The 27,129-nt window shown below is 36.8% G+C and overlaps 1 protein-coding gene across 2 annotated transcripts in view; it reads left to right on the top strand.

The window, feature by feature from the left end:
• The first annotated feature begins 7,669 nt into the window (after positions 1–7,669).
• Positions 7,670–27,129, top strand: part of LOC145291501 (retinol dehydrogenase 12-like) — a 55,427-nt gene continuing 35,967 nt past the window's right edge. Inside the window, exon 1 of one of the 2 annotated variants that reach the window (XM_080137421.1) lies at positions 7,670–7,871. In XM_080137421.1, coding sequence (XP_079993547.1) covers positions 7,801–7,871 — 71 coding nt within the window. In that variant the 5' untranslated portion in view covers positions 7,670–7,800. Of the gene's footprint in view, positions 8,193–27,129 lie in introns of both variants that reach the window. The other variant, XM_080137423.1, reaches the window with a different exon arrangement.

The raw sequence follows: 27,129 nt of genomic DNA, 5'->3' as shown, positions 1-27,129 counted from the left end.
AGTGTATATATATATATTGGTAAGTAATGTTTTCGGCAGTTAACTTTTCGTCCTGTTTTTTTTTTTTTTTTTGCTGTTGTTGTGGTTATTTAAAAAAACGTCAAAAACGGAGTATGTTCGTAAAAAAAAGTATTTAGTTACGCGTGGAAAAGGCGCTTACTCTTTTTTTTTCAGGCTGACATTTGTTTTGTTTGTTATGTGCTGACATGTGCAACAAGTTGCTTGGACAGTGAAGTGAATTATTCATTTGGAAGGACAATTTTTGTTTTGTGTTGACGTCGTGTGTCAAGTTGACAGAGTCTTCACAAATGACTATGTGGTAGTGTGTATACGGGCGTTTGTTGTGCATTCGTTTGTGTTGAACATGTTTCCAGTTGCTGTTGTCTTCGCATGTGAGCCTGCGGTAGTGTGTGTACATTGTCTTTACAGGCGTTTCTTGTGCATCCGTTCGTGTTGAATGGGTTTCCAGTTGCCGTTGTCTTCGCATGTGAGTCTGCGGTAGTGTGTGTACATTGTCTGTACAGGCGTTTCTTGCGCATTCGTTCCTGTTGAATAGGTTTCCAGTTGCCATTGTCTTCGCATGTGAGTATGTGGTAGTGTGTGTACATTATCTGTACAGACGTTTGTTGTGCGTTCGTTCGTGTTGAATAGGTTTCCAGTTGCCGTTGTCTTCGCATGTGAGTCTACGGTAGTGTGTATACATTGTCTGTACAAGCGTTTCTTGTGCAGTCGTTCGTGTTGAATGGGTTTCCAGTTACCGGTGTCAACGAAACTTCCAGTTGTGAATTTATCCGTGTGCATGGTGCATCTCAACTCATTGTTAATTCAGCTTCTTCCTATGTGTTGATAGGGATGTTCTATAATTGTTTCTTTGTTGTTGCGTCTGCTGTGCGGGAGAGAATTGCATAGGCCTATGTGATTTTGCTCCTCATGTTTGTTGCAGGGTAATGTCAGGAAACCGTGAAAAAGGTTTGTCGAGCTCGAATTTTTCTTTATTTTCGGTATGAAGTTGACAGCTCTGTGTTTATTTTTCTGCAGAGTCTGACGAGGGGTTACGCCATTGTTGTTTGTAGTTCGTTGAGGTTCTTGTCGATAGTAGTTCACTTGTTTTTCTTTGTTGAAATGTTCTTTTTTTCTTTATCAAATAAAACGCGCGTCTCGCCCAAAACAACTCCTTTAAAAAAAAGTAGGGTCACCATGCGTGTTCGTTTCACGTCAGTCGGTCGCCAGTTTGTTGCGGGACTTGTGGTTTAGAAGGAAATGTGTGTTCATCTCACGTTCGGATGTCACCATTTTGTAGTAGTGGTGCAAAATAGGGAAAATGATTTGAATTGGGAAAGGAAAAATGAATTGCTTTGAGGAAGGAACGAACAGCACGTTTACTTGAATTAAACGAACTAGGATTTATTTCATGAAGAAAACATGAAAGAAAAGGGTACAACACGTGTTCATGTCCGCGTTTGTCTCTCGCTGTTTACTGGTGAGAAGGAAAGTCTATTGTCATAGAGAGAGAAAGAGAGAAAGTCAATCCAGTTTGGTGTGCGTCTCTCACTATTAGCTGGTGGGAAGGAAAGTCTATTGTAGTATAGAGAGAGGGAGAAAATGAGAAAAAGTCAATCCAGGCCATGGAGATAGAAAACGTATAAAGTGTACATACTCTCTGTTAGCTCGTGCCCCATACATAGTAGCAGGGGACGTGACACGCGCGAGTGCGCGCCTCCCGAAAGGGAGGTGGCTGGTTTGCCGAACCTCTCAGCTTGAGAGCTGGTCCGAAAAGGGAGATGCTGCTTATTGCTCTTGCTTTTATAATTGTTTCCGGTGGTCTTTTGCGCATGTGTGGATTTCCTTTGAAAGGGGAAGTGACATTGTCCTTGTGTGCATACGTGTGCACGCGTGAGTACATATGTGTACGTTAGCGTGTGTGTGTATACACGTGAATGTGAGTGTATGTACGCGAACGTTAATATATCCACTTGTGTGTACATGTGCACGTATGTTTGTGTGTGCGTATGTATATGACAAGAAATATGGCTTGAGATGTGAACGCGTGTTTTTGTGTGAGACTAGAAAAGGCTCCCACAAACTTCTATTAGCAGAGTTTCTTTGCACAGAACTATCTGTCTGTGGAATGCAATACCACGGGGCTACTTCCATGCTGACTACACCATGGTTGTTTCATGAAGTGAGAAACATGGTGTACCAAGTTCAAATTCAGCGTGTTGCACAGAAACACTTTCATCAAACCCACATTTGACCTTGTGTTTAACCTTCTGAAACGGAAGTAAATAAATACATTATGGTTGTTTTCAGGTTAACAAGTTCTTGCTGAGCCGTCCTCTTAAATAACACTCATTCTACCTGGATCCAATCCATCGCACACAATGGTCATAGTGTTAATCTCACCATCCACCTGACACAAATCCTTAACCTTTAACTTTTATAATGCCAAATGACTAATTTACTCAAAGATAATGATGTAGGAAGATTTTGTCATGATTGCCCAAGATCTTACACAGATTGTTGACAAACTTACTCGTGTGCCCAATGCCGACAGATTTTTTTCAAGCCTTCTTGATATCTTCCTGACAATTTATCTTGAACAGCAGTCATCAATTGTCATTGAACAACGGTCGTCCATTGTCTCTGCTAAGATCTACCGATCACTCAGTTGTCTCAACTAAGATAAATATAAAGTTCAGTAAGATCTTTGATCGCAGTGTGTATCGATTCTCTAGGGCTGATTGGGACAGCCACAGATCCTTCACATTGAAATTTCCTCTAAATTCCATTTTCAAAAAATGGTGTAAGGACTCTGACAAATATATGTACAGATGCAGGGTAGTAATACTCTCCCCTTCATGAGAGAATCTGGCCTTACATCAATTAAACCAGCTTACGTGTGTTTCAAAGTAACCTTACAACACAACGTTAGTCGCTTATATTTCATCTACCTTCAAAGTAGAACTGTACCTGCTGGACTATGTCTCTAATAATATAGATGCAGCACTCTCTTTAGAAGCGAGCACCTAAATGCATATATTTAAGGACTTTAATGTCCGGCACAGAAATTAACTTGTTTTTTTGCAAACTATACATGCACAGCTGATAACAGCTTGTATAGTTTGTCCATTGTACATTCCTTTTCACAAACTATCACTTTCCTGACCCACCTCCCAGACTGTGGAGATCAGCAACCCTCACTACTTGGCCTTTTCTTGGATAAACTGTCTGAGGTTTGTGTAACAAAGGTCCATATCCCACATGGGAATGTTGACCATCTTGTGATAATGGTTGATAGCACCATAAACTTTCGATCCTGAGCCAAAGAGACGTTACTGTTCGGTGGGGTTTAGAATTTTTGCTGAAGTGGAAATAACCTAGCAGACGATAGTTAAGATTTCTCAAACATAAATGAACTGATGGATATTTACGGATAAGACACAAGCAAAATACAACTTTTTCCCCTTCCAGTTTGGTTTATTTTATGTGTATTAAATCTCGTCACTTCACGTTGATGTATTACGTTCTTCTCCATAAAACAAATCACACATTTGGGATCTTCTTCTGGTTTTCACATGCCAGTAGCAGAGAGAGCACACCTTTCTGTTTTGCTGAGGTAAGAGTGTTTGTGGCATTACTACTACAGTTACACAAGATGACGAGTAACTATAAAGAGGCTGACTGGCAACATATCAGAGATCACATCCAGCTGAACACTACACAAATGAGATAACAAATGAACCAAAGTAAACAGTAAAACACATGTCGTCACATGGAAATTCTATAGCAAGCTCCAATCTTACCAATGGTTCACTTCAATCTGTGCAGTTGCATAGGAATCTGGCATTAAACGATAATAAATCAAATAAAAATAAACAAAAATTTACAGCATCAAAAATCATTGTAAGAATGTAAAAACAACAGATGAGAATAGATATATCGTAATGACCAGAAAATGAATTGAGTCAGAAATTAGGAACTTATGATTTCTGGAAAATATGTCATAGTTTGATGAAGAAAGGACAATCAACCCACTGCCCACCCCCCGGTATCCAACAACCATGGTGTCGCTTGCCCAGTGGTTCGTCTTGACCTCTACCTTTGAATCTACAAATTACTCTTTCCTATATTTCCCACTGCCGACAGAAGCCATACTCAGTGATCTTATCATCCTTTCCTATGTCCGAGATATCATAAAAAATCTTGATATCTCTAAGGCATGTGGGCCTAATCTTATCTCTGCTATGTAAATAAAGGAATGCTGTGCTGAACTGGCCCCTGTCATCTCGAAACTCTATAACAGATGTCTTGCCAAATCTTGTTTCCCTGATAGATGGAAAAGTATCTTTGTGGTACAAGTGTTCAAGAATTTTGGTGAAAGGATTGATTCACAAAATTATCGCCTATCAATCTCCTCTCACTATTCACTAAAATTTTGGAATCTTTAACCAATCTAGCAATAGTCTACAACCTCATTGATGCTAAATTCAGACCTTTATTATTCTTGATTTTCAGAAACGACATCTATAATGCAATTGCGTCTGAGATGGGTATATTTGCTGATGACACTAAACTTTATATTATCGACATGTTGATAAAACAAACGCACACATACCCAAGCCAATGGCTGAATCCTTAGAAAATGATCTCCAATCTGTAGTGAAATGGGAACATAAATGGATGGTCATATTTAATGCTATTAAAATAAAGCACTTTTCTTTTAATAATTAGGAGAAACTTTTGCAATCACCTATTGTCATGACTAATAGTGTCCTATCTGAGAATTCATCATATAAACTCATTGTCCTAAGATTTACAAATAACATGAAGTGGAACCAATACATAAAAGACACTGCCAAGACTGCTGCAAAGAAAGTGGGCTTCACTACTGTGCTAGAAAGTTTCTCACACTTGCCAGTATCCTATATGTCTACGGAGCCACTATTCACCCATGCAAGGAGTATTGTTGTCACATATGGGCTGGTGTAACAACCATTAGATGCTTCCTTCAAACAGGATCCCAAAAAGAGCTTCTAATCTAATAGGTCCCACACTGTCTACCAAACTCCAACCTCTGGACCATCGCCATAATGTTGCATTCCTATGTTTCTTTTACAAGTACTTCGATGGAATATGTTCTAATTAACTTGTTGCAGTAGTGCCCCCTTGAAGTAAATATCTCCGACCATCCCAACAATCAACAAACTTCCACTCTTTTACTGTAGAGACCTCCAAATACCAGAAAGCTTTCTACTCTAATAGATTCTTTTCTAAAACAGCTAACCTTTAGAATTCTCCCTGCTTCCCTGACTGTACCAATATGCAAAAGTCTAAATGAAATGTAAAAAAACAAAAACATCTTGCTGCATAACTCCCCACGTAGCCTTCACCTTCACCTTCACCTGCCCCATGGTGGTTGCCGTTAGGGCGCTACAGATGACCTGTCAACCAGTCCTTTCCATCCTTCTCTGTCCTCTGAACGTTTAACCGCCTCATTCAGCTTCAATCCTGTTCATTCTATGATTTTGTCTTCTCATCTCTTATTCTGTCTTCCTCTCTTTCTTCTTCTTCCTCTGAGTGTTCCCTGGAGCACTGTCTTAGCAAACCTCTCTCCTCTTGTTATGTGGCCAAACCATTTTAGTTTGCACCTCCTGATTGTGGTGAGAAAATCTTCATAATAACCAATGGCTTGCCTTATTCTGTTTTTGACTTCCTCATTGGTTATATAGTCTTTGTAAGAGATGCCAAGCAGTTTTCTGAAGCATCTCATTTCTGAGGCCTGAATCCTATTCTCTAATTCTGCTGTAAGGGTCCATGTTTCACAAGCGTACAGAAAAACTGAAGGGAAGAGAGGTTTCCCTTGTTCCCACTTAGGATGCTGCTATAAATATGGCTTCTAAATCACTGTGGTCCCTTATGACTCAATAGCAATGTGCCTTGTTTAAGATGAATAAAAGTAAAAAAGAAAAAAATCTGCCCTTGTTAGGAGGCGAATACTTTTACAAAGTGAATACTTTTGCAAAGCAAATAACAAATCAAGTGTCGCCCATCACCTGAAATGAATTTGGGAAGGAATTCTTCACTCTTCACTGAAATCGTCTTCTTTAGATCATTATAATGATAATGATAATCTATATATAAAAGTGTTCTTGTCTATCTGTCTGTCTATCTGTCTGTCTGTCTGTGTGAGGAACGGTCTCTACCAAACTACTCTGTCAATTTTGGGTCTACAAATTTGAAACTTGATATATAGGGGATTTGAACTTGTAGAACAAATTCGATTTTGTTTTTAGTTTGTAAAAATAGCTCATTAGGAGTCAAAAATTAAAAAAAAACATGGCAGACATAAGTCAACTTAAAGTGCTTCTTTATGCATGTGCAAATATACATTTATAGGTTAAGCAACGTTATTTGTTTAATTTTTATATGCATATGAACGTGGCTCAGAAGGTAACAAATAAGACTGGAGAGCTATATGTTTTGGTTTCGATTCTAGCTGATGGCACCCAAGTCATTTTTTTTAATTACTACTATATATTCGGTACAATATAATAACCAATAAAGTTTTGGCTTTCTAATAATAAATATGAAATTTGCATAAATTGAAATATCATATTTAAGTGTATTTTATGAACGGGCCACACTAGGTGGACACTACTATATACTGGGTACAATATAATAATCAATTAAGAATTGACTCCGTAATAATTAATATGAAATCTGTATAGATTAAAATATCACATATAAGTGTGTTTTACGACCTGGCAACGTCGAGTGGCTTGCTAGTATATATATATAAAAAAAAAATTAAATTAATGAAATTACTGACGAATGATCTTAATATTGGTGTGAACACTGGTGAAGCATAATGGTTTTTTTCTAGTCATTTTTGATGCAGTGGAGACCAGCTTATTCAATAAATCACATGGATACCCGTTTTCAATTTGAATATCATAAACTAATTTCAAAAGAGAGTAGAAATTCGATAGCATTAAAATATCTGCACGGTCACATTTTTTTAAATATGGTGTTACTGCTAAAAGTAAAAGCTGCTCTGTATAATTGTTCCCTAAAATATTATGAACAAAAAATAAAGCAACTTACAGTTATTTATCTCTTTCTCACGACCAGGACAAGGGTTAGAAAGTGAGATTTGAAAAGCCAGTAAAGCACTTTAGCCTGCAAAAAATGTCCAGGCAACTCCATTGACATTCCTCGGTAGGGCATCTCAGATGATTAGCAATAAACTAACTCCTTCTCAAAGGGAAAAGACAAAGCCTGGGGGGAGTGAACCTCCTAACGCTGCTTAAATAATCCTTTTCCAATCTCTATTAATAGGTTTGCGCATTTTTAATTAGGCATTCTTTTTTTTGCATGTAGTTCTGGTTTTAGTTATTATTTTTTTTATCAAGGGCGGGGGTATGTTGCCACTCGAACTTAGAATTAATGATAGGAAAGCATATAATAATTATTTTTTATTTTTTAAATTTTACATCAAGTTTTTCATGCTATTTCTTAGAATGGTGAACTTTTATATTCAGAAAACCCATAAAAAAAAAAGTTAAAAAAGTTAAAAAAAAAAAAAAAAACAAACAAAAAAAACACCCGATTGGAGATGCGAGTAATTCTTCAAAAGTACCAGGTTGGGATCACCTTGTCGGTGAAAATTAGCGGTAGTGGTGTGTGCACTGCGCCACTGCAGTGCAGTGGTGATGGTGATGTCTCAGTGATATTTGAAGCCGACTGTTTGATTGTATTCCCCGAAACTGAGAAATAATATGAGAAAGGAAAAGTTTGAATATGATTTCATACCCTTCTCTCCCTTCCCTAATTTGGATGCCCAGGACTTCTCTACGTGCCACTCTGTGGCGGTAAGTAACGGTTCAGCTGTGGCCCTGTTATATCAAAGAACCTTTTTTTTTTTTTTTTTTTCACCGTAACTGGATTTGAAATTAGAGTAACCTCCCTTTGCTTACAAAAGCCATGTGTAATTAATTACGCTCGTTTTCTCATTTTTTCCCCCTAGTGGATAAAGTTGCTAATAATAATTAGTTTGCATTCGTTTAGCAATTAGACCGCCTCAGCGCCTCACCCTGTCCTACTTTCAGCGTTTCTTTTAAAATAACAAGACGTGAACTGCGATTTATTACATTATCAGAACAACTACGAATTTGGTCAACAGAATTTATCAGGTTGGCATTCTTTTCTTTCTTTCTTTTATTTTGTACCAAATTTCTGGTTTGAGCTCATAATCGAATTCGACAGAAAAGAAAACATTTTAATATTTAAGTTTACTTCCTTGTTTGAGTTGAAGACGTTGTTTGGATTTTTTTAAATTTTAATAACGATTTTTTTTTTCTTTACGATCGGACATTCTGGGTTTGTTTTGTTACATAATGTAAACAAAAACAATAAGAAAATAATCCGGTCTTCTTCACCTTCACGAATTTTCATACGTTCTTATTTTCGGCTGGAAGAAATATTAATAATAATAATAATAATAATAATAATAAAATTTAAGTAATACCATATCGTAAAGAAAATACTTTGAATCTGTTTCGGAATTAAAATATTCTTTGTAATAAAAAAAATCAATAAGATGAACAGACTTGTTGCACTTTCATCTTTATAATATAAACAAGTTGGAATTCGCTTAATAGATACTAGACACGTATAACTCCAGTTAAATGTGTGTGTGTTAGTTAAGGATAGGGAATATTTTCGTTAAAAAAAAAAATAAAAAAGGGGGGGGAAATGAAAATAGATATTAGAAATTTATGCAGAATATGGACTGTGCTATTTTGTAGATAGGATTTTCAAGTTAAATTCACTTTTTACGATATCTGCTGTTTGTTAAATTGTTAGGTGAAAGTGCACGTGCACGACTGCACGACTGCACGAGGTAGAAAACGTTTATCTCTCATATTAAGAATGGCTTTCTAAATAACGTTATTATTTTAGCACGGTCCGTATTCTGTGTAAGTACCAGACATTGTTTTATAGTTTGTTTGTTAAAAAAAAAAAAATGATAAGAATAATATTTTACCCCAACAAGGTTTGGTTCTCTATCCCTAATCAGAAACTAATGAACACGAGTTATGCGACCTTAGCTTCGTTTCGATTTGTTTTTGTTTCGGTGTCTGTTTCACCTACGTTAAAAAAAATTCTTTAGTTCTCTCCCACTGCATAAACGGTGACACCAGGGTCGAAAAGTAGGGTTGAGAAGTCAGCGCCCTAGAGGAGAGGCACTCTGACCTGCAAAAAGTGCCTGGGCCACTGACGTTAAATGGGCAAACAGCAAAACAAAATAAACCCAATACAATACGCAAAAGTCCAGCTAGAATTTGTCACTGACAACTTTCTCTCTCAACTTCCAGCACGTCTCTCCCCACTGCCATCTTTAATTTCTCTTTCTCTCAGATCCCATCCGAAGGTAAGTTGTATGACCGCACGACACACACACACACACGGGGGCGCTTTCCTCTTTGGTTATTACATTTAACTCTACACTCCCCCCTGGTCTCCAGACCACACATTTGGCATGGTGGACGCAGTCGTTTGTTGCGGGCACTCCTACGAAGGGGAATTGGCTGAACTACCTCATCTTCATTGGAGCTCTCAGAAGATATGATGGAACCATTAGCATCAGCATTAGGGCGTACAGTCATACCATCAGGCTGGACTTCTTCGTCGGAGCTCTCAGAAGGAGTGCTGGAACTATCTGGGATTCACAGTTGTACCATCGCAGGGAATAGGACGGATCCACAGGTCATCATTGGATGATTCACCATCACTTCTACTCGCCAACTGGTTCGTATTCAGGGCAGGCCGGATATTCTTCACATGGTGTGGAGTACCATTGACTAGCACGGCTTGCTCACTGATGGTGCCAGTGATTCGCCCTCTTTGAAAGCTGCTGGTGCATCGATTATTGGGAGGTTTCACCCAAACAGTGTCCCTTAACTTATATGGCCCTCGGGTTTCCTGCCGATTAGGCATACGGGCGTCAATGTCCTTGATGCGCACTTGATAGCAATGGATCGCATTGGTGGGTGCGCTTGCAGCAGTCATGCCATCCTTTGGAGTTGCATTATATCTATAGACCACATCTGTGATCATGCAATGTTGTCTTGCTGCGATCCTCTTCACACTTCGATGGCACCGTTCTGCTATGCCGTTGCCACTTGGTACATATGCACATCTGTGTCTGAGCTGGATCCCCCCACTCATCTACGAAAAGTCTGAAATCCTCACTGCAGAAGGGCGTGTCATTGTCTGTGAGGATCTCTTCAGGCGGCCCCCTTTCATAAAATATGGACTCCAATTCACGGATTACACTGGAGGAATCCTGTCTTATTAATGGGCGCCAGATTGCAAACCTTGTCGGTTCACAATCGATCAGGGTGAGGAAGTGCTGGCTGCCGTAGTGGATTATGTCCATACTCAGTCGGCTCCAAGTCGTGCTTAATCCTAGCTGACCTTTCCGCCATCTGGCCGAGAAAGGGTGGATTGACTGGCATGTTTGGCATTCCTTGACTACCGCTTTCACTGCACTTTTGGACACCGACAGATTGGACAACTGCATAAAATAACATGTCCGTCTCACTACGGAGTGTCCACTGATTTCATCCGCTACCTCAATAGAGGTGGCACATAATGGTACTGGCTCAGCTTTCGTCTTCATGGTGTCATACCATCTCTGTGGCACCTGAGTGAGCCTATCAGCAAGGTTACAATTTGAAATGATCAGTACCGCATCCACAGACAGGTTGTACTCTGTTACCAGCTTTTTTACAGTCTCCAACCTCCGTCTGATCAGCATCTCACTGGCTGCCTTAGTGCGCACCCTAGTCTTGCCTGTCAGTGTGTCTGATATCCAGTGGTACACACATAGTGAATCTGTGTGTATGCGTAATTTCCTTACTTTCCACTGGAGTGCCAGGTTGATACCTTTTATCACCGCATTGCGCTCTGCCAGGTTGATATGAGTAGCGTCACTCGCTGATCGCAACTAGCAAGCGTCCTCAATCGCAGCACCATTCTTCTCTAACAGCACACCAATTGCCAGAGAGCTTGCATCCACCCACACATTTAGTTTGTCTCCCTGCATGCACCAGTCTCCTTTGGCCGGGTCATCCTGCTTTACGCTTGTGATGGTCTCCTTCACCATGCAAACCAACAGATCGTCGGCTGTTTCATCATCCCAGCCTTTGGTGACTGCGCTTGCCCTCCTTTTTATGATGCCTGTTGCCACGCGAGTCCATCCACACACTGGTAGGTGCCACACAAGTTTTCCATACAGGGAGGATACTGCTTGTCTCATGAAGACATCGGGCACTTCAGGAACTGCAGTTCCGCACCTCCATTTCAAAGTTCCTCGCTCCTGTCGAACATTCAGGCCCAAGACACAAACGTCATTCACCAAACGTTCTGGATCCTTGCATGTCAAACCAAACTCAGCCAGTTTGGTCCTGACACGTGACGATGACACAATGTCTTCATTCACATATATGCCATCAAGGTACGCCGATGTCCCATCTTTTATTGTCTCTTCCTGTGACAACACAGTGTTAATAATGGTCTTCATTATTTGGGGTGCCACATTTAGCCCAAAGCCTAGTCTGATAAGGCAGTACCTCCTGCCAGCAAACACTATCGTCTGAAATGGCCACATTGTTTCACTGATTCGGACCTGCAGGTATGCTTTTCTTAGATCCATTGGAACCCTGCTGGCGCCACTCTCGTGACTTGCTGGCACAAACGTCAGCATCTGCCGTGAATGTATCAACATGCGCGTTCAGTTCGCGATAGTCCATCACTGGCCTCCCCTTTGCGTTGTTGTGCTGAGCAACCGCCATCAGCGGAATCAGGCCTTTAGGAGGTCCAAGTTTCTTATAGGGGTAGGGAATCAACCAGCCATCCTTGATTCAATCACGAAGTTCCTCTTCATATGCAGGCCTCATTTGGTCGGGCACATGGTACTCTGTTACCTCATTTCGCAGTTTGGCTGGTTCCTGGTTTTCCGACCACTTCCACGCGGCTGTTCAAGCCTTCTGCTGCTGGTCAAACTCGACAATAAAGTCTGGCTGATCAATCTTCAAAGCAGCACACACTGGAACCTTCTTCTGAAACTGTATTGCCCCCATCTGCGTTATGTGAGCACCACCTAGGGCTCTGATGGCATCATAGCCTAGGAGCAGGTCAAAGCTGAGCGGTTTCTCGAGTACTACCAGCGCTTCGATGTTAGCTGAATTTCCAGTTTTAGTGTGAATGTTCACAGTGCCCACCCTTCCACATGACCACTGAGGGTGGGTAATCTAGTAGTCTTCTTCTTCCAAGTGCGGCAGAGGCCCGCACTCACTACGGTGCAAGAACACCCAGAGTCGAAGAGTGCTGAACACAATGTCTCATTGACATAGACCTGAATGGTCGGAAGTGCCTCGTCTAATTTCTGTTTTGGGGAAGATGTCGATGCTGGCACCTTGTCCCCGACCCGTTTCCCAAACAATCCAGGGCCATATGACTAATCTTATTACATCAGTAGCAGCGAATAGCTGTCAGTCGCCGCCAGCAGTTCCTCGCAATGTGGCCTTGGTCATTGCACCTATAACACATGACTTCACTGTGCAGGGCGGGCCCCTGGGACGGTCTGTCCTCATTTAATGCGTGCTGTGTAGCAGCAACTACCAGTTCTTTCATCTCATAAGTATTCTTAATCACGGTCCTGGGCCGCTCTACCAGGTCGTTAAGGGACAATGGAGCTATGCTTGAGCTAGCCCGCAGGAGTTGCTTTGCTCCGATTGGGAGTCCTGCCAAAAATTTGCATGCCAAGGCCCGCTCAGGCAGCCCATCAAACAACACCGTCAATTTTGTCAGCTCAGCCAAATAAACGTCGACAGTTTCACTGGGATGCAAGGTTCTTGCCTCAAAATGCTCCCTAGCCTTGATCCTTTCATAATCCTGTTTTTCCTCAGAACTAAGCTGTTGATATACTGCAAAAGCCCTGCCGGACAGACGTAGAGGAACCACATGTTCAATGTTCTTCACACTAGACAACAGGCAATGTAGTTCCACCTTCTCCACCCAGTCAAGTACCGGGGTCGAGCCGTCGAATTCCGGTATTAATTTAAGGTCGAATTTGTCCCCCATTATGCCGAAATAGCTTGTTGTTAAATGGGCTAGTAAACAACAAAACAAAATAAACCAAATACAATACGCAAAAGTCCAGCTAGAATTCGTCACTGACAACTTTCTCTCTCAACTTCCAGCACGTCTCTCCCTACTGCCTCTGCCAACAGATATTTTATCAGAAAACTGACCCCATTCCATTTGCATACATGTGCAGTGGAAGATGAGATCTCGTGAGATTCCACGAGACAACACCTTATAAATCCATGGCTGCCATCTTTAATTTCTCTTTCTCTCAGATCCCATCCGAAGGTAAGTTGTATGATCGCATGACACACACACACGGGGGCGCTTTCTTCTTTGATTATTACATTCAACTCTAACCGTCGGTATTCCCGGTAAGGGCGCCTCAGGAGAGAAGGCAAACCTGGGAGGGTGGACCTCCTAGAATTGCACAGAATAAGCATTACACTGCAACCAACAGGGATCATCATGTCATCATACTGTACGATGATCGATCCTATAACTAGCTCTTTTTTAAATGTATTTTTAGTAAAGTTTTACCTAGTTTCCACCTTAACATTTTCCTTTAAAATAACGGCTTTAGATATTTTCGGATATGCTGAAAACGAATATTGCATGTAAATTTTCCGCAAATAAGTAGCTATCTGAATATTAAGCAATGTAATTTCTTATGTTATTGCTGGCGGCCATCTTGGTACACACATGCTCACGTGTAGTTTCTCAAGGTTGCGTTTACACGCGCAAAAGCGCTCGCGCATACCAAGATGACCACCAACAATAACATAAGAAATGACATTGCTTAATATCCAGAAAACTACTTATTTGCAGAAAACTTAAATGATATATACGTTTTCAACATATCCGAAAAACTTATTTAGGTCGTCATTTTAAACGAAAGGAAAATGTTAAAGTGGAAAGTAGGTAAAATTTACCGTAATTTTTTTTTCTTCTTTTTTTCTTTACTAAAACATGGGTTTAAGTAAAAAAAATAAAAAAAATGTTTGACATTAGTCAAACAACACACATTTCAATTTAAATAATTCAGAAATTAACTTCAATGTTTTTATTCAATTCAGGCTAAACACTTCAACATGTTAAAAGAAATGAATACCTCTGAAATCGTCCTCAGAAAACCACTAGGTGTATCAGAATTTTTGTAGGAATTTTTGACACCCCTAACACGAAACTGCGAATAAAATATAAAAAACTCGTAATTTCTCTTTTAAAAGTGGGTTGTTTATTTTCTTTATGGATTATACTTCCAAAATAAACTATTAAAGTTGTTTTAAAAGTAATAGAAATATTTTTTTTTAAACAGTAATGAATTTTACGAACTCAATATTTTTCAATTTTTAAACTTTAAAAATCTATTAAAATTTTTCTATTGATTCTATTTTTACGATATTTTCAAGGTCAATGTGAAATTTTATGCTCTTTCCAATAAACCGAATATATAATATTTTAGACAAACGTTTTTTTTTTTTAAATTCACGCCCCTCCCCCTCATTTTCAAGTGTCTATTAAAAAGTAAATAATTAATTTACTCACCAAAGTTTTATATATCACAAATTGAAGAGAAAAGGTCAATAAATAATATATTCAAATTTAAAACAAAGAAAAAGTATTTTTTTTTTTTTTTTAGAAATTTACCGAAGTTCGAAGTTTAAAACCTTTCTTTTTTAAACCACGTTGTTTGTTTTTTCTTTTGCTTTTTTTTTTTAATGAAACCTTGGTTCTTGCTCCTTTAATCGAAAAAAAAATTAGGGCTTGATTTACATATTTCGAGTAGTTATAAGCTTGGAAAGACAGGGAGTCGAATAATTTACGCCTCCCATTTTGAAATGTCTATTAAAAAGTAAATAATTAATTTACTCACCAAAGTGTTATATATCACAAATTGAAGAGAAAAGGTTAATAAATAATATATTCAAATTTAAAACAAAAAAAAAGTAGCGTTTTTTTTTAGAAATTTACCTGTAAAGTCCAAAGTTTAAAACCTTTTTAAAAAAAAAAACACATTGTTTGTTTGTTTTTTTTTGTTTTGTTTTTTAATGAATCCTTGGTTCTTGCTCCTTTAATTGAAAAAAAAAATTAGGACTTGAATTACATTTTTCAAGGAGTTATAAGCTTGGAAAGATGGGGTGGAATTATTCACTATTTTTCACGAAATTTTTGACACACCTAGAAAACCACACCCTTAGCAAAAAACATGTATAGAATGTTAGTAATAATAATAATAATAATAATAATTACCACTAATTAATTTTTACTGTAATTATTACTATTTGCAACGTAAATTAGTTTTTAAAGAAATTATAGTCGGGAAATTAATCAAAAACAATTTTTGTTTACTTATTATTTGTGACGTATTTGCGTTTAAACAAATTAATGTTAACTAGCAGCACCCGTGGAAATTCCACAGAATAAGAAGTATACAGGGTGACCCCAAAAAAAACAGAGGACATTAAATTGTTTTTCTGAGCATTTTACAGTCAACGGAGAGAAAAAAAGGCCAAAGACCGTAGTGTTTTGATGTGATGTTTTGAATATAATTTGAATACCAAAGTTTCATTTCATTTGGACAAAACACTAAGAAACTGGGCGTAATTAGAGTTGGGGTCCGTTTTTTGAGGGGTCACCCTGTATTTAATCAGCAATTGTGTTTTGATAAAGCTAATAATTTTCTGGATAACACAGTAATTTTTTGTTTTTTTGTTTTCGTAGAAAAACCAATAATCCAAAGCAAATATGAGTTTGTCATATCTATGAAAATGGTGCTCAGTGTATTTTAAATATAGACAAAATAAAATTGATGATATAGATACATATAATTTTCAATTAAAGATTTTTAAAAAAGTGCAACAAAATGTACATAACATAAAATAAATCCGTAGTAATTTTTAGATTTAATTTAAATTAAAGTTTTATATTTTACTTTGTAAAGTTTATAAAGATGTACATTGAAAATTGATGAATTTCATATTAAATCCTAAAGTTTAAATATTTACTTTAAATATCGATTCAGAGCAAAGTAGCCATCTTTAATTAGAGGGAGTGAAGTTCTTAATTTTTAAAGTTTGTAACAAAAACATTTTGTTTAACCGTTTTCATGTCTTGCAAAAAATGCTTTTCTAACTTGTATCATATTTTTAAGATTATATTTTATTTAAGTTTTGAATTTAAATTTTAAATAATGAATATACTTTTGCATGCGTGTAACAAGTTGAAATTATTTTTTATTTCAATATTCTATTTGGGTGAAAAAGTAAAGTTTTTTGTAATAAAACATTAACATCTATATATATAAAAGGCAAATGCGTCACGCGCATTTTTGTATCTCTTGAAAACGCTTTTTTTGCCGACGGTCCCAGACGGGGGGGGGGGGGTTACTATCACTTAAAGGTATTTATATATTCCCTAGATCATAATATGTACGATTTGCGATCGTGCGTTGCGTCTAGATTTATTTACGTCAATTTTTACAAAATTCTTGCTGTTTCAGCCCATCTTGTGTTCGTTCAGCTTTTTTGTATAAAACTGAAACTAATTCAAAACTAAGGCATTGTTCCCGGCAATCGCACCGGGGAACGTCCAGAAGCAATCAGCTTTGATCAATGTGGGGCCAAACTCCTTATATCAGACAATTGCTATTCAATTTGGACAATCCCCTTTTTATGGGGAGCTGGTTTCCCCTTCCCCAACATCTTGGGGAAACAACCAGCCAAAGTTGGGTAAACAAACCCAAAAGCTGCCCCGCAGTAAAAGTTAACTCCACTGAGGTCAAAAAGAAGAAGCGGAATTAACTTTTATTGCGGGCACGTATCAATTCTGTTTTTAATACTTAAATAAATTCAAACGTGTTTCAGTTACTCTTTATTGTTAACCGAGCGGGTAACGTGTCAGGTTTTTTGCACACTTTATTTTCCACCTTCGCCTCAGGGCTTCGGATTCGATCCTAACTATTTACCAAAGCTGTTTTTTTTTAAGCCCCCCTCCCCCAACACAAGCACCCGGGCAACGATTTTTTTAAAGAAGTTTTAACATTGCTTTTATATATATATATATATATATATATATATATATATATATATATATATATATATATAATATTTAAACAGGGTTGTTACTGTGCTTATTCTTTTGTTTTGATTTCCCCCCACCCTCTCCACCCAACATACACATCTCTAAACACCCGGGCAACGCCGGGTACCCCCGCTAGTCTAATATAAAACATAAAAAAGTAAACCATTTACAATTAAATTTATTCTTCTGTCTTTCCACCTCTCTTTCTTTTTATTTATTTTTTACTCCACCTCTCTCTCTCTCTTTCAGCCCTTATATATATATATTCTGTCTAGGTTATTGAGCACTGTTTAATTCAACATTAAGCTTAATGAGTTAAATTATATTATTACACAAACTAGCTGTATTTAAAGTATTGAGTATATTTGAATTCAGCATCAACCACATTGAAAGTGACCTACTGCATTATTGCATGCACCTGATACATCTATTAAATTAAGCACTATTTTATGTAGCATATATTATTTACAGATTATCCTATTTTATTAAAAATTTGTTGCTCTAGAGTTTGTTTCAGATTATTGACAGTGGTCGTACATAACAAAGTAGTATTAAAAAGTATGCTTTTTTAAAACTTTTTTCTCTCTCTCATTATTCTGGAACTCATTTGTTTTAAAACCATGTTTATGAAGCACTATAAATAAAATATAATGAATAAAACAAAAACAGTGTCATAAGTGAGCAGTGAAAAAATATCAGAAGTTCTCCAGAATTTAGGAGGCTTACAATGTACTACTGCTAGTAGAGAAGTTATTTTTTCAGTGAATACTGAAAGAAATAACACTCAGAAGGCCTTAAGTGCCCTGCTATAAGCACAAAATAAAAGTAAGAGGCCTCCAAAGCACTACTAAAAGCAAGTTTCTACCACTCGGCTAAAGGAAAAATTATTCCTTTAGGTAAGCATTGAATAAAATAAAACATAAAGTGCTTCCTTAGCACTACAGTAAGCAATTAATAAAAGTAAGGAGGCTTCACAAGCACTGCTAAAACCAAGCTTTCTCCCCTTAGAATAGAATTTTTTAAAGTCAGCAGTGAAAAAATAAAACTCAGAAGGCATATTTTTCTATTCATTCATTTTTTTTTCATAATTTTTTAAAATTTCTACATATTTTAACATAACATGTAAGTAGTTAATAGCGTTTTCAGTTGAAATGCATCTGTTTAAAAGATCACTAATTTATAAAATAACCCTACTTATTTCTTGTAATTAATTTTCTTATTTGTAAGTTCTCCTTAATTTTTATCATCTGTACTACTTTTGATATGACACATAAATAGGTAATAATGTTCTCATTCTCATGATTAAATTATCCATAATCAATACAAACACCTTATGGTTTTCCTATAATTATTGTTCTACTGATTTGTTTTCGATATTTTTTAGAATTTATACTAATTTCAACATGATACGTAAGTACATAATGTTTTCACCTGGAAAGCGTTGGCTTAAAAAAAAAACATAATTTCCACCAACACCCTATTATTTTACTTATGTTGACATGAGACTTGAGTAGGTAATAATGTTATCACCTGAAATGCATTATAATTTATACTCATTTTAACATAATACATGAGTAGATAATAATGTTCTCACCTGAAATGCGTTGGCTAAAAAGACCTACACAAGAATCCTATGGTTTTACTAATTTCGACATGACACTTAAGTAGGTAATGTTTTCGCCTGAAATGCATAGGTTTAAAATATTCCTAATCAACAAAAGAACCCTATGATTTTACTTATTTTGACATGACATTTGAGTAGGTAATGTTTTCACCTGAAATGTGGTGGACTTTATACTTATTTCAACATGACATGTAAGTAGATAATGTTTTCATATGAAATGCGTAGATTTAAAAGATCACTAATCAACCAAAGCACATTACACGAGAACCTTATGGTTTTACTTCATAATAACCCTATGTATTGTGATCTGCACTGACCAAACAATGGCTGGCGATAATTAAATTATTAGTAGGGTTATGACAACAGCATATTCTTTTCATCATTTTGACTCTCGAGTATATATCTGACACAGTTAGACAACTGAGAACCACATCACTCTATATAAAACCATATAAGATATCAACAGATACACACTCTAGAGTCAAAATAATGAAAAGAATATGCTGTTGTCCAAGCCCTATTGTGATTTGCACCAATCAAACACTAAGAGATAACTAACTTATCAATTTTAAACAATAGTTTTTAGGGATTTTTGGAATATTCCATTTTCATTCTAAGGGAGTTTCAGGAGATGGTAACAGTTGAAGATAATAAGCGTATTAATATATAGATAAGCTTCTAAAGATTAAATATTTACTTTAAATATTGATTCAGAGCAAAGTAGCCTTCTTTAGTTAGAGGGAGTAAAGTCCAGAACATAAAAAAAGTGACTGAACAAACTGGCTATTTATAATCAAAATAAAAGTTTATAACTTTTATTAAATATTTCTTCAGCTTAATGAAAATAGGTCGCAAATATGTAGGTAGGTATTTCTGCAGTTTACAGATCGTGTTAAAATAATGACATTATTATTCAGAAACTCCTTAGCATGAAACGAGGAGGGGCTTTGTTAACTATTCTGTACTTTCACCTAACAATTTAATAAACAAAAGATACCATGAAAATTGAATTTAACTTGAAAATTCTGTCTAGAAAAAATAGCATGGTCTCTAAACTGCAGAAGTACCAGTAGGTAAACCCAAATTTTTCTTTGCTTTGTAGCAGTTACATAATTAAGATCTATTTTCTTTTCTACTTGCATGTAATCATTCACATGGTGATTGGTACATGATTCGATAAGATAACAGTCTAGACTCGCATAGTGATATGTCAAGCGATTACAACTTTCTATGCAACCTTTTTCCATTTCTGCCCAAACCATTTTGGGCTTTTTTTTTTATGAACAAATGTTGCATCCCTTTCCTCATCTCTAGCTACGACTTTGCGAAATGAAACTCCTGATCTTTATGCCATTTCTATGCCGTCTAAACAAACCCGTCGGGTTTGTTTTACAATCCACAGAGGTACAAAAAAGTTTTTAAAAAATAAATAAATGTTATAAAAGGCAAGATAATTTACTTTTCTACCTAACTGAATAATTTTTTAGTGTTTTTATTTCATGTTAAATGTTTATTCGGTTTAAAAAACAAGTAATATTGAGCGCTACTGAAGAACAAGAACAAAATGGCTGTGATGTCTTTGAAGTCTCAACAAAGACTTCAAAATAAACAAAATAGTGGTAGAAACCTACGCAATAAATGTTACTGTGACATTTATTGCGTGGGTTTTTACCACCATTTTGTTTTATTTCTTATTTTGAAGTGATTATCGAGACTTCAAAGATGTAAAGAGACATCGTGGCCATTTTTCTTGTTTTCCGGTAGCGTCTAATATCACTTGTTTTTCAAACTGAATAAACATTTTATATTAAATAAAAACACTAAAAACTTATTCAGTTAGGTAGAAAAGTAACTTATCTTGGCTTTGATTACATTTATTTGTTATATATTTTGTTTCGTACCTTTGTGGATTGTAATACAAACCCACAATTTAAAATAGACACATAAAATACATAAAAATAAAGTCTCTTTATAAGAGGCAATTCTTTAAGAGATACAAAAAATATGGGGAAAAAATGGTAACTGGTCTCGTTTTTTTTTTTTACGAAGGTAAATTTTTACTTTCACAGCAACTCGACATTCACCTTTAAGATGACGAATATCACATTCAGATTTGAGGCAGACGAGTAGTTTTCTGGATATTAAGACATTTTTTACAATGTATTACTTATTGAATGTCAGTGGCTGTCGCCATTCTTAAAATGGGAAGGGGGATGTTTTGTAACACGCATGTACATTACTACTTTTTCAATTTAAAAAAACATGGCCGTCAATGAAAACATAATGGATTACATTGGATAATAAAGGTCTTAATATTCGAAAAACTACTTGTCTGCTCCAAATTTAAATGTGATATTCGTTTTGAGCATACCTGAAAACCTATAAGTCGTCAATTTAACAGTGAATATTGAGTTGTCATTAAAGTAAAAAATACCCCCCCCCCTCAAACAAAAAACAATAAGAAAGCTTTAAATTAACCGCCAGAGATTTTTTTTAAGGCCGACCGATCAAAATTTTTAACGTTCATATCTTTACAGAAGGAGAACAAACAAAAAAGAAAAAGAAACCTTTTTGGTCAAAGATAGTTCTGAATCCGATTCCAAATGATTACCAGAAAGGGTTTAACAAGATTCCCTTCTCAAACACCCAATCAGCACTAGAGTGACCACCCTATGCCAAATAGAAGGTGGCTATGAGGATATGAGTCAAATAGCAATGTTGGTCTCCCCACCTCACTCTGTAATGTACACCCCGTGCCAGAATTATATGCAAATCGATATTTTTGTTCTAACTCTGATAGTTTTCAATGAAAATTTGTGTAATTTAGCACATTCTATGGCAACACTAACACAAATGCAGACCTAAAATTTTAACCTAATCTGCACAGTAATAAACAATTGGCAGCCATTTTGGTGATTTGCATTTTTTTCAGCGTGCCAACTTTATATGCAAACCAATGCTAAAATCTGGTGAAGTGCTAAAAGATCATCGAAACCTTGATTATTCTAGGAATTTGTAAATTGAGAACAACAATAATAAAGAACAAACAACTTTGGTTTCATAGTGCAATCAATATCTTATATAATTGCCATTTTTATTGACAAGAGCAAAAAGCCTTTGACCTATTGAAGATGTCAAACTTTTGATTTCATCTGATGAAATGTCTTTAGCAGCAGTCAGAATAGCATTCCAGAGGTCATCCTTGGAGTTGTACTGCATTCCTCCGGAGTAAATATTTTGTTTCAAGATGCTCCACAGATTTTCGATAGGATTTAAATCTGGAGAACAGGTTGACTATCGCATTATTTTCCCATGCCTGGCAAAAACTCTCTCCAAATATTCAGTGGCTATTCTTGCAGAATGAGACGGTGCATTATCATGCATGAATACCATCTTTTTCCGGAATGCCAAATTCTTCTTGTGCCAGGGTTCCAAGTGTTCCTTAATGAAGTCAATGTACAGTTTGGCGGTAATTTCCACTCCATCTGCGATTCTGAATGGTCTTACCAGTTCATTGCCAATAATTGCAGCCCAGAACATCACACCACCATCTCCTTGTTGATGCTTGATCCTTTGGGGACATAGACCCTTATTATGGTACCATCCCCCCCTCCACTCATCGGGTCCATCAACACTCATCGGTGAATAAAACTTTGAAAATTCACCTTCATATGATCTCTTGCCCACTCTATCCTCTTTTTCTTGTGGATATCCTTCAATTGAGGGCGGACCTCTAGCTTTCCAAATTTTGCAATCGTCCTTAGGATATGGCAACGAGTTGATTTGGGCACATCAGGAACGCCAGCTTTTCCAAAAACTTGTTTGCTAGTTTCAAGTGGGTTACGGCGAACTTCTCTCTTGATCTTGCTCATTGTTCGACGTGACAGATATGATTTCTTACACATTTTCCCTTTGTCAAAACGTTTGTTACAAAGTTAAGTGTTAGTATAATATTTTTTGATTGTACGATGATCACGGTGTAATTCTTTGGCGATTTCTAAGGTGGAAATCTTATTATGGAACCTTTAACAATTTTAGACTACTCAGCTTGACTTAAAGCACCTTTACGTCCCATCTTGCATATAAAGTTGGCATGCTGAAAAAAACTGCAAGTCACCAAAATGGCTGCCGTTTGCTCGCTATTGCGTAGATCAGCTTAAAATTTTATATCTGCGCATGCATTAGTGTTGCCGTATAACCTTTTTGAGTGAGAGCCAGCTATGTCTGGTGCCGTGTATTGACAGCCATCTGACATGACAGCTAGAAAGAGAGAACATATCTGTGTCAAATGCGTATCGATGACTGTTGTGGTAAATAAATAAAACAACTTTTTCTTGCACCTGGAAAAATTGTCTCAAAGTTCTAATTGAAATAAATGGTCCCCGACAAAAGAGGGATTAGACCTAGTAATTCACTCCTGTTCGTTTGTTCACACTTTTCTCAATAACCATGCCTTGGATTGTTTTAAATTTTGCACAAACATTAGTCATGGTGAAAGTAAATTTTTGCCAAAACGGATTTTCTGGGATAACTCTGGTTGCCCCCAAGGGGGAATTATAGGAGTAAAATTGTCCCAAAATCGTTCGTTTGTTCACACATTTTTTCAATAACCACTCCTTGGATTTTTTTTTAAATTTTGCACAAACATTATTCATAGTGAAAATAAATTTTTCAGCTGTGAGGGGGAACCCTGCATGATTGGCTTGTTTCTTTTGCAACTTTGTCTCCATACAACGTTTGGATCCGTTAGAGAGAACAACAACGTTACAACTCTGCTACTCTTCCAAACTATATTAATAACTCATTCATGTAACTATTGAATAAAGTAGGTATAAATTATAAAGATGTTTGTTCTTTTACCCGAAAGCATAGCGACCTTTTTTTTTTTCTTCCTTTCAAACAAGGCCAGTCAGATGAATGCAGATGCTAACTACATAATGGCAATAAAATAATGTTCCCACCACAAGAAGATATGACACAAGGTTAGAAGATGGGGAGAGTCAAGTTAGTATATCTAGAGGAGAAGCACCCTGGCATATTAAAAATTGCCTGGGCAGCCAGTTGTCATTTCCCAGGTAGGGTGAACTTTCTATGACTACCTAGGATCTATACCACAGCCCCACAGATAAGAGGCCACCTAAATGGCCCAGTTCTCATTGGACTGATTATCCAGAACAGATCCATGACTTGTATTTAGCAGCGTAGAGTCTCTAAGTCATCTTCTCTAGAAATATATTGAATTATCTCCCCTAGTTTTAGTTTTTTAGTTTTTATGTGCAACTTAATGGCAGAAACTGATAGGGGACATGGTTTGAGCTTATAATTTTTTGTAGGTTTCCGATTACTTTTTGATTGTATTTGTAAGATTTAAGCTTAAAGTTAATCTCTAAAAGGAAAAAAAAAACATTTTTACACGTGAATAAATTTCAGCCAATAGAAATAGGAGATAACGCTGCACAGTAGATGATACAAAAAATGATGACGTCATACATCAAACTGGGGAGAGTGGGCGAGTTAGAGATGCTTTGGGTTATGGGTTGTCTACTAAATAAACTGTCTCGTGTACTTAGTAGTTCTCATTTATGAAATTATGAGTTTTATTATTTTCTTCTTTCTATTGAAAACAAAGTCTCATCAGCAGACTGGAAAATATCTTTATGCATCAGTGAATAGTTGCTTTATCTCCCTTCATACCAAGTATCATGACTGACTGGTCTTGTCTGTTTTGATAGGGAGTGTATACTTTTAGTGTATATTTGCATGACAAGGAACTTACAATAAAACAAAAGATGTGGTAGGAACATAGATGGATGATGGCTAATCATTCAGTGTATCATGACTAACACTAAAAAAAAGTAATGGATGAGACGTATGACGAATATAACATCAACAAAACTATAGAAAAATGAGTTTGTGTGCATAATCTATATATATATATATATATATATATATATAAGCGAAAATGTCTGTATGTATGTTCGCTTTTTGTGTATGTCTGTAAAAGGCTTTTTTCGCTGGACTTCTTGGTCGGCTCCTTCCTTCTTAAAACTTTTTATATCACGTCTAAATGATAATATCTAGGAGTTAACGAGGGTCGCCTGTCTATTTAATTTGCTCGACTTTGAAAAGATAAATATTCAACATTTTTCGATCGTCGCATGTGTATTAAGCTTTTTTGTATAATAAAAGCGAAACTAATTCTGGCAGCATTTTTCTGGAAACGTCCGAAAGCAATCAGCTTTGATCAATGTGGAGTTTCTCCTTATATCAGACAATTGCTATTCAATTTGAACAATCCCCTTTTTATGGGGAGATGGTTTTCCCCACATCATCTTGAGGAAACAAAAAAATAAAAAATCCTACCCTGCAGTAAATAAAATACTGTCCCGCAATCAATGTTGACCTCATTAAAAACGGGCACCTGCCAAGTTTTAATATTTAAATAAATTCAAACATGTTTCCGTTACTATTTCGTGGTGGCCCAGTGGTTAACGTCACACGTTTTTTTTTCCACACTTTAATTTCCAATTTCGACTCAAGGGTTCGGGTTCGATCCTTCATACTTACCTACCAAAACTTTTTTTTATTTTACCCCCCCCCCGACACAAACACCCGGGTGTTTTGATTTACTCAAAACCACACACACCTCCAAATACCCGGGCAACGCTGGGTACCCACCCCCTGCTAGTCTATAATATAAATCCCACCTGTCTGTTTAAATGTATGTATGGATGTCTGCCTAAAACTTTCAACAGAGGTGACAGATTTTCACGCGACAAATATCGAAAAATTGGTTGAAAACATTAATTCCTTCACCCTCAGCTGGGCAGTTTTCTACAAGGAGAGGGTTGCTTTTTTTTGCAAATCATTGTATCGGTTGGAATGACTTTACTAATTTCAACGTTCTGAACTTCCGGTCGCATCATGGAGTAGGGGTAAGACGCCAGGTTTTCTTTCATTTTCTTTTCCACCTGCGCATCACGGGTTCGAGCCTGCCTGCCTACTACACACACACCTCCAAACACCCAGGCAACGCCGGGCACCAGTTCATAATGATTTCAAAGAAACAAAATGTTTTCTGAGAGCAATATACTCTGGGAATATAAATAATTTTTGGTGTTATTCATTACTAATTTGCACTTATATATAGACAAAATAGGACATGTCCTATTTTGTCTATATATGTACAACAGTTTCTTTCACCCTATCAGTATGGCCACAAATTTGTCGACTGCAACTTCATGCAAAGGGGTAAAATTCCTCGGGAAAAGAACCGACCTGTTGGTCGAGTATGGTTACCCACGGTGCTGTAGGACAATATAATGGTGGATACAGATTCATCTACCTCAGCCCTTACTTTGGTTAGCCGGGATGTCAGAAAGGCCCAATTTGATCATTCGACTGGTCACGTCACGTCACACCCTAGTATCTATAAATTCGTTTCCAATCCAATTACATTATTCTATTTGATTCTTCAAAATATCAAAACCTTATCTTTCCTTTTTATTTTTCTCCCCAAATAGATACTAGAACGTAATGGTTGAAGGTCAATCATATTAAAGAACAAAAAAGATTAATTCCAAAGAGTAATGGTTCCAAAGTTTTTCTTGGTGTTTTCTAAAAGTAATACTGCTCTCTCCCTGTAAGGTTCTCTTTTAAGAAAAATTTGAAAAATGTTGAAGAGCTGCATAGACGGGTGGTGTACCATTAAAACGAGTGATCTTTTGTACTTCAGAATTTATTTTTCTACATAGTCACCACCATTCCCAATGCACTTTTGCCAGGAATTCTGGCTCTGATGCACATCAATGATAGAAGTTGTTTTCTTAGTCTCACATCGTCAATATCTGTAATAGAGAAATGAAACTTTCAGGTCAGGAATGCATAAGTTCAGTCATCATAACAATACAATTTGCATTTACAGTCCTCTCTGATCCATTCAGACGGAATAAAAAAAAAATAGGAGACATCACTTTTGTAATGACCCTTGTAGAGACAAGCTTCTTTTTTAGAACTGCACGCCTGTGGAAATCTGTTCCGTCCGCCTGCTTCCCACCTGACTACAACTTGGATGTCTTCAAGTCCAATGTTAACAAATTCCTAATGAACCACCCTCTTAAGTAAACACTTCATTAAATCTCCACACTAACGTACTGTACTTGCAATAACCCTTATCCCTGAGTGGCTTCCGGGCCTTGATAAGTGGTGACCACCATGTAAAAAAAAAAAAAAAAAAAGTTTTGTTTTTCTTTCATTTAACGACTATTTTG

Source organism: Euprymna scolopes, chromosome 12, assembly GCF_053919585.1.
Source record: "Euprymna scolopes isolate OS-2025 chromosome 12, ASM5391958v1, whole genome shotgun sequence".
Taxonomy (NCBI): Eukaryota; Metazoa; Mollusca; class Cephalopoda; order Sepiida; family Sepiolidae; genus Euprymna; species Euprymna scolopes.
The sequence above is the reverse complement of the archived record's forward strand: the minus strand, read 5'-3'. Positions and strand labels throughout refer to the sequence as shown.